This window comes from Xenopus laevis, chromosome 7L (assembly GCF_017654675.1).
Source record: "Xenopus laevis strain J_2021 chromosome 7L, Xenopus_laevis_v10.1, whole genome shotgun sequence".
Lineage (NCBI taxonomy): Eukaryota > Metazoa > Chordata > Amphibia > Anura > Pipidae > Xenopus > Xenopus laevis.
Window position 1 is genome coordinate 11,106,827 of NC_054383.1, and position 13,137 is coordinate 11,119,963.

Below are 13,137 nucleotides of genomic sequence, written 5' to 3' on the forward strand. Positions count from 1 at the left end.
GTGCTAGTGATGGGCGAATTACCGGGGAATTTGCATGGTTCGCCGCCGGTGAATAAATTCGCAAATTTGCCACGAAAATTTGCTGGAGTCACAGTTTTTTTTGACGACAGCGTCAATTCCGACGTCGCCCACAATCTCAACACCGGCGTCAATTATACGGACGCCTATTGACTTTAAGGGGGTGGAATTGTCGACGGCAGCAATTTTGACTCCCACAAATTGACACCGGCGTCAAAATTAATGTTTTGCAAATTTTTCGCCCGTTTCATGAATTTCGCTGGAAATTTGCGAATTTCGTGGTGAAACGGGAAAAATTCGCCCATCGCTAGTCAGTGCCCCAATGGGCCCCACAGCAGTTGCAGGTTCTGCCTCCTCTATAGATACAGCTCTGATCCTAAGGGGCAAAAGGAGAATGTATAAGAAAAGAAGAGGGAAATATAAATGTAAAAGAAAGATAAAAGAGGATCCGGTATAACATAGAGGTTTAGCTGCACAAATATCCAGAGGTATGATCATGGGGCCAGTTCAATTAAAGATTCACTGAGCCCTAAACGATTCATGTACAGACATACAGATGGCCAGTCCACGACCCCAGACAAATCCAACTGGAATCTTCAACTTGATTGTTCCAAATATATGCATAGAAACCCAAACAGGGTGCAGCAGGGCTGCCAATGTGATAAAAAGCCAAAGGGCAGAGACACACGCTAAGATTCGGGGGGAGATTAGTCGCAACAAATCTCCTCTTCTTTGGGCCACTAATCTCCCTGAACTGTCTCCTGCAGGCTAGAATGTAAATTGCCCCTTAGGATCAGAGCTGTATCTATAGAGGAGGCAGAACCTGCAACTGCTGTGGGGCCCATTTATCACCAGGCGACTAAATCCCCCGAATCTGAGCGTGTGTCTCTGCCCTAAAAGTGCACAGGAATTTCACATTATTATTATTAAACCATAACTCCCAACATTTTGGAATGGAAAGAGCGACAAAAAGAATTGCCGCATGGAGCTCGGCTAAATTTTTCGGCCATGCCCAGTTTGTGGGCCACGCCTCCTAGTTACCATGTTCCTTTTACAAAATTTGGCAGGTTATAAAAGTTTGAACATATTTCTGGGGATTTTATGTGTTATTACAGTTTTGCTAATGAAGATGAATTCCGAAGTTGCCGGAAGTTCGAAGTTCTCCGAGTTCAGGCAACTTCAAAAAAGTGTCATCCCGCCGACGATTTCGATTCTAGCTAACGGGAAGGCAGTTCGGGGAGATTAGTCGCCCCGAAGAAGAGGCGATAGTCGCCAGGTGACTAAATCTCCCCGAGATGCAAACCACCGTTTCCCCAAGAGACCTGATTATCTTAAATTGTTACAATTGCTTCTTTGCTTATCTTTAATTGTAACAAATGTATCCAAGTGCACCTGCCATGTATTCTGGGCTCTCCGCCAAAAGGCAATTAAGTTAGAAACATTGTATCTTTTTCTGCTTGTTTAGTGCAGGAGAATCAAAGAGAAAGTCAGGACATTTCAGTGACAATCCAAGACTGCGGTCCGGGTTGAGCAGTCAAAATAGGGACTGTCCTGTGAAACAACGGGACAGTTGGGAGGTATGTTACACAGTAAAGTCATTATAAACAATTACAATCTTGTATAGAAAAAGACAGAGGCAGTCTTCCAGGGAGGGAAGGTTGCTTGAATATCCCTTTTATATATTAGTAACAGAACACCAGCAAAGGGATCCCCCTCTTTTTTTGGGGGTACAAGTGCAGAAGGCCTAAATAAACACCTAGAGTAATAGTCAGGTAACTCCAGCACAAACCAAAGTAGCTTCCATCTGAAATCTTGAGACCCCTTTGTATGGACCCAGATTAGGGATACACCGAATCCACTATTTTGGATTCGGTCTAATCCCGAATCCTTTGCGAAAGATTTGGGTGAATACCGAACCAAATCCGAATTTGCATCTGGAAATTATGGGTGGGAAGGGGAAAACATTTTTTACTTCTTTGTTTTGTGCATATGCAAATTAGGATTCGGTTCAGCCGGGAAGAAGGATTCGGCCGAATCGAATTCCTGCTGAAAAAGGCCGAATCCTGGCCAAATCCCAAACCAAATCCTGGATTCGGTGCTTTGCCCCCTCCCCACTGGCAGCTGTGCATGCTGGGAGTTGTGGTTAAGAAACAGTTGGGTTATTGTGTATCCCTTGGGTTATTCGCGGAATAGGATATTCTTAATTGTAATATCACTTTCCAGGAAGAATGGCGACTGTACATAAGAGGAAATTGTTCTGCGGGATCCCAGCGCTGGTGGGTAATAACAGGAGCAACTGAATTCAATGGCTGTGCAGTTAGGATTAGAAACACCGTTAATTTATTTAATTGGAGACAATAAGGCACATGTTTAGACTGTAAGAAAAATTAGACTCTGTTATGTAAAGTAGGGACCTTGGAGCTCCAAAATACAAGAGGTTTATATCTTAATTCACAGTAAAATCACTGTATCGTTCCCATCATGTGCTGATTTTAAGGGATTTATCTTTTTTTGTTTTTTTTTAGAATTTTACCTGCCATTACCAACACTGCACCACATTCAATGGCAATAAATGATTTTGAACTTTGCTCAAATAACGATCCCCAAGCAGCCAGCAACTGCTCCAAACCTGTGCTTGTGTCAACAGTCACACAATCTCTTGGCAGCCAAGATCAAGATGTGCTGGGTTATATAACGGGGTTGTTCACCTTTGAATTCACTTTTAGTATGACATAGAGAGGGATATTCTGAGACAATTTGCAATTGGTTTTCATTTTTTATTATTTGTAGTTTTTTTTTAGTTATTTAGCTTTTTATTCAGCAGTTCTCCAATTTGTAATTTCATCAATCTGACTGCTAGGGTTCAAATTACCCTAGCAACCCTATATTGATTGGAACAAGAGACTGGAATATGAATAGGGGAGGCCCTGAGTAATAAAACGTAGTGATAACAATACATCTGTAGCCTTACAGAGCATTTGTTTTTTTTAGATGGGGTCAATGACCCCCATTTGAAAGCTGGAAAGAGTCAGAAGAAGTATTTGAAAAACTATAAAAAAAATAAATAATGAAGACCAATTGAAAAGTCCCTTAGAATTGTCCATTCTATAACATACTAAATGTTTACTTAAAGGTGAAACGCCCCTTTAACATCTGATAGATCAGCAGCCAATTACACCATTTCTACATGCGTCATTGTGTCCTGCCTCGATTGATGGGGTCATTGAATTACAGGGTCAACGTTAAACACATAGGGGTATATTTATCAAAGAGTGAAGTTAATAGTGAAGTTCCACCACTAGAGTGAAATTCCGCCATTCTCCATTCATTTCTATGGGATTTTTATAGGCGTATTTATCAAAGGGTGAACTTTCACCTTCACCCATTGATAAATACGCCCATTGATAAATACGCCACTAGAGTTAAATCAAAAATTTCACTCTAGTGGCGGAACTTCACTCTTTGATAAATTTACCCCCAAGTGGAGCAATATTTGCAAAAAGGAGAAGGAAAGCTATGGAGGCATTTTATTGTCAATAGATTAGCTGCAATAGAGCAAGCTAAATACTATATTTATTCTGTAGAATGTTTTACCATACCTGAGTAAAAAGCTCTAGAAGCTCTCTGTTTGTTTAAGATAGCAGCTGCCATATTAGCTTGGTGTGACATCACTTCCTGCCTGAGTCTCCCCCTCTCATAGCTCTAGGCTCAGTTTACAGCAGAAAAGGGAGGGGGGAAGAGGAGCAAACTGAGCATGCTCAAGCCCTAACCCTGGAGGTTTAAGCTGAAAACAGGAAGTCTGATACAGAAGCCCATGAGTACACAATAGAAGGAAAGAAATGTGGTGTTTCTTTTGTCAGAGGACTCAGAGCAGCATTACTTTGAGGGTTTACTGGTATATTTATATAGGCCTTTCTGATAAAGCTCACTTGGTTTTAAACTTTTCCTTCTCCTTTAAGTAAGATTATGGGCAGTAGTATAAATAGAAGATACTTGGTCCCATCATCCTTTTAGGCCAGGGCCCACCAGACTTTGGGGATAATACATTTTACATAAACATAAATTGAAACAGTATCAGTCAGTGGGGCTTGGGATCCCTATACCTCAGCCTCCATGATTTTAGGGCATTTTCCTTGTACTTTAGAGCTCAAAGTTACCATGGAACTTATTTACTGAAAACAAAAGACTCTTCTTTACCTTCGTCACCATCTGACATATACTCTGCGTCACTCACAATTTCTGGGACATTGGCTCTATGAACTGCACAGTTTAAATAAACAGAAGTTGGAGAGAATACAGATACAGCAAAACTGTCGTTTTTTGGCACTTTAGGGCAGAGACACATGCTCAGATTCAGGGAGATTAGTCGCCAAATCTCCTGTTCTTCGGGGTGACTAATCTCCCCAAACTGCCTTCCCCAGCCTTCCCGCCAGCAAGAATGTAAATCGCCGCCAGGATGGCACTCGGAACGATTCGTTTTCCGAAGTCGCTCCGAAGTTGCCTACAGCCGACGGGAAGGCAGTTCGGGGAAATTAGTTGCCCCGAAGAAGAGGAGATTTTTCGCCAGGTGATTAATCTCCCCGAATCTGAGCGTGCGTCTCTGCCTTATTGACTATTCACAGCCCTAGAGAGAAACTGCCAATCTTCAGGATTATGGAAGGCACATACGTTTCCTCCCTTTAGACAGGTAAAATAAAAAAATCTCTCCTGCAATTAATATCTCCTAATATTGATTGGTTAGACTTGGAAACCCTATCTGCTTGGGCCACACGGAGGAGGCCTATGAGTAAGTGCCCATTCAGGCATGAAACGCGTTAGACTTATGCATGTCTTAATAAAGTCTTTTTAATTTAATAATACTTTGGTTTCTACTTCACTAGTAATGGGTCTCATCCTGCATTTTGAAAAAATTGTTTGGCAACCCTTGGACTGATGGTTGTCCTGGTGACAGACCATTTTACTACTTACCATTTCCTTTTTCTCTTTATTTTGGATCTACGTTGTTTTAAGGACAGAGCCATATACTCATGTGTTTAGCCACAGGGGGGATGTCCATGACAAAAGTCAGCAGGGGCCCCTATGTGATCGAATTATGCTTTATCGATACAATCAAACAGAAGTTTTGACGTCCCGGAGCAAAATTATTTATAGAACCCCTATATTGTGGGAATGTATTCTACTTTGCAATAATATAAAATTACATTGTACGACAGTTGGGGCCTTCTACACTCCTGGGCCTCTCAGTAGTTGCAGGATCTGGTTTAACCCCATTGGAAACCTTATTACAAAGAGTAAACCTAGAATATACATTTTATCCATGCATTTAGGCACCTCACCAGTAACATATAATAAGTCATTGGGATTACTAAGGCCTTAGATACTTCAAGAAAAACTGCCAATCAGAGAAGAAGGCATGACACCAGTTTTTCTTGACCAATAATACTACTAACCAGGCATCCAATCAGGGCAATCCTAATTCTCATGTTTAAATAAAACATCTTTACATGTATATTTTGTAAATCCTCTGCAACCAACATTTAGATAAGCGCTAGGAAGGAAGTGAGTTCACTCCATATTACCTTCATCATCCGACATGTCCAGAACTTCATTCATCGTTTCCGGAACGTTCATTTTATGTTTTTCAGTCACCAGCTGCTGGAAAATGAAAATGGAAAAAATGCTTCCCATGTTAAATCTTGGGACAATTGCAACAAATGCAGAAATACAACATTTTCTAAGCATATAAACACAGGTGATGAGTTTTTTTGGGGACTTTTGGAGATCCCAGATACATTTTTATCCACAAAATATACTTAATTTAATTTGTACTTTGAATTCAATTTTTTGTGTGCAGCTCTAGGTTAAAGTCAGGGATGTTGATCATCAGTCGGATTATACTGGTTTAAACTGGATGATGGGAAAATGATGGTGTGGCAATTATTATAAGGAATTATAATAATACAGTACATGTAAAGAACAGCAATTAAAGGATGGTTCAACTTTAATGAACTTTTAGTATGCAAAATGTGTGCAATTTCTAAATGCCAAGGATTTAGATTAGAATCAGGCAGACAAAATGGCTATTTTAATGACTATATATAGTTATATATATATAAAGATATAATTATTCAATTGTATTTAGTAAAAAAAAATATGACAATGGCTTACGGTACCAAAATATAAGACAAGAAATATAAAGTCACTTACAACTGTAGTTAAGGTTTCCTCTGTTACAACTTTCAGGGTATCAACAACGGAGATATATCCGAGCCGGCGGGCAATTGCTAGGGCTGTGTTGCCATTCTATGGAAGGGCAGAGAGGGAAATTACAATGATAAAATATAGTACAAAGGCTTGCTAGTGCAGGCATTGATTTTAAAGGATAAGTAAACCTTAAAAATAAGTGAATGTAAAATTGGTGAGGGCACTATTCTAAGAACTTATGCAATGTACGTACATTGTTTATTTTTAATTCCAAGATATTAAAGGATACATGTACTGTTAATATGAATGAATGTTGTTACAACATCACCACCTGCTGGTCAGTTTCCCACCAGTCTGACCACCAAGTAGTCAAGGAAGTTGTCAGGAGAAAGAAAGCGGCTGCTCTGATGTTCTTCTGCTTAGGAAAAAAAATTAAAAATCTTTCTTAAATCTTTCCTAAACAGAAGAACATCAGAGCAGCCTCTTTCTCTCTCCTGACAACTTCCTTGACTACTTGGTGGTCAGACTGGTGGGAAACTGACCAGCAGGTGGTGCTGTTGTAACAAAATTCATTCATATTAACAGTACATGTATCCCTTAATATCTTGGAATTAAAAATAAATATTGAATGTACATTGCAAAATTTCTTAGAATAGCGCCCTCATCAATTTTACATTCACCTATTTTTAAGGTTTACTTATCTTTTAAATAATGCCCAATATGCTCCAAATATTTTATCCAGGATGCACTGCTTCCTAGTAAATCCGCATCTACAAATACCAAAAAAAATGTGACCATTGAGGGTTATTCTGTAGGCTAAATTGCCCCGCCCCACACATTTCTTAAAGCCAAGTCAGCAACTTATTGGCCATCCGACAGGCTTCCCCAATTCCCGGAAAGTCGACCGGATCTTGATTGGGCAGGTTAAAAAATCCCTTCGGATCGCGGCCGCATCTGTGCGTTTATGTGTACCCCCGATCTGACCGTCCATATTGGAGGCATTATGATCCGATTGTTGGGCTCTAGAGCCCATGATCGGATCAGGCCGATATTGCCCACTTCCATGTGGGCATATCGGGGAGAGATCAGCTCGTCTGGCAATCTCTACGTCTATGGCCACCTTTACAGAGAGTATCATGGCAATGGCAGACTGCATATATGGACAATATCTAAGTGCATCAAAGCTGTCAGTGATGATATAGACTTGTGCTGGGCTGGGGAAGCTGCTCCTGCCTTTCACAGTTATTGGTTCAGGATCCACATAAAGCAACAATGCAGTCTGACGTCTGTTTGGAGATTCCTAACCGGCCCTTCGATATCCAAGTGGCCCTATTTCACCCTATAAAGATACAGCTCAAGCCACCTAAGACCCCAAAATGTAACTTACCACAGTGACCTCATTAGGGGAGGCGCCATGTTGAAGCAAAACATTAATGATATGTGTATGGCCTTGCTGAGCTGCTTGATGCAGAGGTGTGTATCCATTCTATAAAGCAAAATATAGTGATATAAATATATATAATCATTTTATCAGTCAATTAATGGCACCAATCGATAACGGAACAGAGCAAGGAATGTACATACCTTGGTTTTGGCGTTCACTTTAGATCCATGCTGAAGCAGGAAGGTTACCATTTTGATGTTTCCATAGTGACTGGCCACATGTAAGGGGGTATAGCCCATCTGCCATATGATATAACAGAAAGTATAAGCAACTTTTATCCAATTATAGCTAATTCAGTTGGTGTTCAACTGAAAATACCCTCTATTAGACTTTTCAACAACCATGGCTTTTTTTTTGTGATGCTGGAGCTCAATAGCCATGGCCAACATGCCCCTTGCCACGGCTAATACTACTGAAAAAAAGCACCTGGTGGACCCCTGAGACAAAATGTTCAAGCAAGGCTTTTGTTGCCAAGGTCCACTTGGTTCTCCACCAGAAGAATGAGGTGGTCAAAATTGCCCATGCGTTATTAACCACGGGATATGGTCTGCACTAACTAAAGTGGAAATAAAAATGCTGCTGACTTTGTTTTGCCCACTAGTGCTTTCAGATAGGGATGCACCAAATCCACTATTTGGGATTCGGCCAAATCCCTGAACCCTTTGTGAAAAATTTGGCTGAATACCAAACCAAATCCTAATTTGCATATGCAAATGAGGGGTGGGAAAGGAAAAAGTGTGGACATTTTTTTTTCACTTCTATCCTTCCAGGAGAACTAAACCCCCCACGATGTTAAAGGACCAGTAACAGCAAAAACTTTTTTTAAAAAATTCGTTAGTATGCTACGAATAAAAGACACCAACACATATTAAACTTAAAAGTCACTAAGTGTTTATTAAGAAATAACTTACCAAAACTCCGTTTGCGCTCCTCTTCAGATGATGATGCGTTGTGCGGCGCTCAATTTCTCCTCCCTGGCTATTTCCAATAAGGAAGGCAGGGAAGAGTAATGGAGCGCCGCACGAAGGATCGGCAATCGCCTTTTCTGAAGAGGAGCACAAGTGGAGTTTTGGTAAGTTATTTCTTAATAAAGACTTTAAAGTTTAATATGTGTTGGTGTCTTTTTATAGTAGCATACTAACAAATTTTTTTTTTTAAATTTTTTTGCTGTTAATGGTCCTTTTAGTCCCCACTGGCCCCCCCCCACTGTTGTCTGTCTTTCCCCTGAATTCTTTCCCCTCTAGAAATAGCCACCGCACATGCAGAGTGAGCACAGTGGAGCTCATGGGCGCCATCTTCTTCTCTTCGGTTATCTTTGTGAATCGAGCAGCGTAATGGCGCAGGCGCAGTTGGAACAATCTTCCGGTTCATAACAACTGCGCATGCGACGAAAGAGAAGAAAATCACCGAAGGGGAGGAAGAAGACACGAAGATTACCGAAGAGAAGAAGATGGCGTCCGTGAGCTCTGCTGCGCTCACTCTGCATGTGCCGTCACTATTTCAAGAGGGGACAGAATTCTGGGGTAAGACTGTGCATGGGAGAGGCAGTGAGGGGAGCCAACGGAGCAGGGCCAGTAGGGACTTAACATCGCGGGGGGTTTAGTTCTCCTTTAAATCACATGATTTCCCTTCCCGCCCCTAATTTAATAGGCAAATTAAGATTTGGTTAGGCCAGGCACAAGGAATCAGCTGAATCTAAATCTTGCTTAAAAAGGCCAAATCCTGGCCAAATCCCGAACCGCAACCTGTATAATCCTCAGATAATAATCACTAGGGGGTGTAGATAGCGCTAACAAGTAGAAGGGACTCGCGGCAAGTCACGTGCATTTTGATCACTATTACAAACAGCGGTGATGGAAACACCTCCAGTATCATGGGGCTTAATCTACAAGTGTGTCAAGCGTCAGACTTGACTCTATTGTTTCCTTTCTCAATGACAAACCAGAGACTTAAATGACACAGATAAGAAAGGTTAAAGGATAAGCAAACCATAAAAATAAGTGAATGTCAGGAGAAAGAAAGTGGGTTGTTCTTATGTTTTTCTGGTTAGAAAGATTTAAGGAAAGTCTCTATTTTTCTCCTAAGCAGAAGAACATCAGAGCAGCCTCTTTCTTTCTCCTGACAACTTCCTTGACTACTTGGTGGTCAGACTGATCTGAAAACGACCAGCAGATGGCGCTGCTGTAACAAAATGTATTCATATTAACAGCACATGTATCCCTTAATATCTTGGAATTAAAAATGTATAAATAATGAATGTACATTGCAGAAGCGCTTAAAATAGCTCCCTCGTCATTTTACATTCACTTATTTTTAAGGTTTACTTATCCTTGAACGGAACAATTGCAAGCAAAACCATGAACATTAAAATGTATTTTTTTCCCCAAAAACTCAGTATCTCCTATTACACTAAACACAGCAGTACTAGTTAAGACAGTGTCAAATAGAATTGGTTTTATTTTAATAGGGTTGGAGGGGTGATTATATGCTGCCGGACTGTGTGTTTGCTGCTCAATTATTAACAGCGGCCAATCTTCTAGCTCTTTGATACAGTTTCCTTGCCCTTGGCAAAGTTCTATTCAATCAATAGTCTAAAATTATCATATTAAAATGGGAACAATAGATACCTGCTAACAGCTTGTGCCTGTCCCACTGTATAGCAAATATTATATAGTGTCGCTGTGACTGGGTGGTGTTTGCTAATGTCCATCCAAGATAATAGTCAGAAGACAGAACCATTTCTAGTTATTTGCACGTTCAAATACGAACAGAAATGTATCATTTATTTATAATGGGTCCATTTTGTTCCACTGCACAATGTACATACACAATATAGTTGACAGATTCTAATTCAAATTTCAGATCCTTTTCTTTTGCAGATGAAAATAATAATAGACACCGTCCTTGAGCTTTTAGTACTGAGCATCACTGTGTCATTTAATGCTGGAAGTCATGGTGCCATTTAAAGTGATACTGTCACGAGAAAACGTTTTTTATTCAAAATGCACCAGTTAATAGTGCTGCTCAAGCAGACTTCTGCTCTGAAATCCATTTCTCAAAAAAACAGATTTTTTTAATATTTAATTTTGGAATCTGACATGGGGCTAGACATATTGTCAGTTTCCCAGGTGCCCCCAGTCATGTGACTTGTGCTCTGATAAACTTCACACTTCTTTGGCCAAATGGATTCTGCCATTGTGCTGATTGTACACTAATATGGGTCAAGGCTATGGGGCAGATTTATCAAGGCTCAAAGTGAAAATTCAAATGAAAAAAATTCGAATTTCGAGCAATTTTTTGTGTACTTCGACTAGGGAATAGTCCGAATTCGATTCAAATTTGAAAAAATATTGAAATTTATCATGTACTGTCTCTTTAAAAATTCGACTGCGACCATTCACCATCTAAAACCTGCCAAATTGCTTTTTTAGCCTATGGGGGACCTCCTAAAACCCAATTGGAGTCAATTGGTGGATTTTGAAAAATCAAAGTTCTTTTTTGAAAAAACTTTGAATCTAATTTGATCGAATAAGATGTTACTTCGATTCATACGATTCAAATTCAAACGAAAACTGGCTATTCACCCGGAAAAAAAACTTTGATTGTTTTAATAAATTTCTGTTGGTCTTTTTTTATTCGAATTTCGACCCTTGATAAATCTGCCCCTATGTGGCAAGTAAAAATCTTTTATTACCAATAAAATGTAATCCAGCACACTTCCATTGCTTATTTTACATTGTATTTTAGAACCAATAACCGGTACCTTTGTTGTTCCGTCAATAACAGCCCCCTGATTGGCTAGAACCTCCGCCACACCAACTCTGTCTTCTTGTGCAGCCAGATGAAGAGGAGTGAGTCCACTCTGCAAACCACAAACAGCTTTCTGTTACCAACAGTGATATATAAAATAAAAATAATATAAAATTATATGAAATCTGGGATCCACAATTTTGACAGCAGCCATGTTGCTATCCCTGGGGTACCCAGCGCTACACAGACCTCACCTACGAGATCTTCCTACCTTGTTGCTGACATTGACGTTGGCATTCCGTGTGAGGAGCAAGGACACCATATCTACGTTGCCTTCTTGTGCCGCTAGATGTACCGGCGCTATTCCTTGCTTGGTAATGGCGTTGGCATCTGCTCCATATTCCAGCAAGGTAGTAGCGATGTCCATCTGGTTCTTCTTTGCGGCAATGTGCAGAGGTGTGTAGCCGTTCTACAGCCAGAGAAATGTTTGGTTGGATAATGATGTACAGGTGCAAATGGATAAACATTAGCTTCTCTTGGATTGCAGTCTACCTTTGGGGATCAAATTTTCATTTCTGTAGCTGTCAATGCCATTAATATGGTTGGTTGAGACAAAAGTAACCATTAATAAAACAAAAGGAGCAAAGTGAACCTTGCTCTACCCTAAGACGTAACCCATGATTCTCCTGGAACTTCAAGAATGGAGCACAAGAGCTTTGTCTTGCTTTAAATGGGGTTTTCACTTTTGCATTTACTTTAAGTATGATATAGAGCAGGGGTCGTGAAGAAGAAGCAGTCATGAGACCATGAGTAAGTGCCCTAAGTGGGTGTGAAACGCGTAAGGCGGATGGAGATACAAATATAATTTTTTAACTTTGTATAAATAAAATTATATTTTAACGAATTTTCTCTGGTCCCGTGGATCCATTTGAGTGCTTCCTGCTTCTTCTTCACATCCTTTGCCGTACTGCTCCCTAAAGCTGGGGGTCTGGGGCTGGTGCACCCGGACCACATTCACTCTTTGGTGAGTCATTTACTGTGTTTCTCCCAACTATTGAAATAGAGCAGGGGTCCCCAACCTTTTTTACCTATGAGCTAAATATAAATGTAAAAAAATTGGAGAGCAACTCAAGTGTGGAAAAAGTACCTGAGGGTGCCAAATATGGGGTCTGATTGGCTATTGGTAGCCCCTATGTGGACTTGGCTTAGCAGTACACATTGTTTTTTTGCATCTAAAACTTGCCTCCAAGCCTGGAATTCAAAAATAAGCAGCTGCTTTAAGGCCACTGGGAGCAACATCCAAGCGGTTGGAGAACAACATGTTGCTCGCGAGCCACTTGTTGGGGATCACTGATGTAGAGAGTGATATTTCAAGATAATTTGCGATTGGTTTGCATTTTTTATTATTTGTAGTTGTTTCAGTTATTTAGCTTTTTATTTGGCAGCTCTCCAGTTTGCAGTTTCAACAATCTGGTTGCTAGGGCCCAAATTCCTCCCAGCAACCATGCACTGATTTGAATAAGAGACTAGAATATGAATTGGAGAGGAACTAAATAGAAAGACGAGTAATAAAAAGCAGCAATAAATGTGTAGCCTTACAGAGCATTTGCTTTTTAGATGGGGTCAGTGACTTCCCTCTGAAAGCTGGAAAGGGTCAGAAGAAGGTGGTAAATAATTCAAAAACCATAAAAAAGAAAAAAATTAAGGCCATAAGTGACCCA

At 40.3% G+C, this 13,137-nt stretch overlaps 1 protein-coding gene across 40 annotated transcripts in view; it reads right to left on the bottom strand.

Moving 5' to 3' along the window:
• LOC108696078 (ankyrin-3) overlaps positions 1–13,137 on the bottom strand; it is a 360,221-nt gene that overhangs the window by 84,998 nt on the left and 262,086 nt on the right. For 24 of the 40 annotated variants that reach the window (XM_041570209.1, XM_041570220.1, XM_041570210.1 and 21 more), the window contains 7 exons: positions 11,688–11,885; positions 11,430–11,528; positions 7,807–7,905; positions 7,610–7,708; positions 6,226–6,321; positions 5,598–5,673; positions 4,216–4,278 (listed from right to left, as the gene is read on the bottom strand). In XM_041570209.1, coding sequence (XP_041426143.1) covers positions 4,216–4,278; positions 5,598–5,673; positions 6,226–6,321; positions 7,610–7,708; positions 7,807–7,905; positions 11,430–11,528; positions 11,688–11,885 — 730 coding nt within the window. The remainder of the gene's footprint in view (positions 1–4,215; positions 4,279–5,597; positions 5,674–6,225; positions 6,322–7,609; positions 7,709–7,806; positions 7,906–11,429; positions 11,529–11,687; positions 11,886–13,137) is intronic. The other 16 variants (XM_041570227.1, XM_041570225.1, XM_041570222.1 and 13 more) reach the window with 3 other exon arrangements.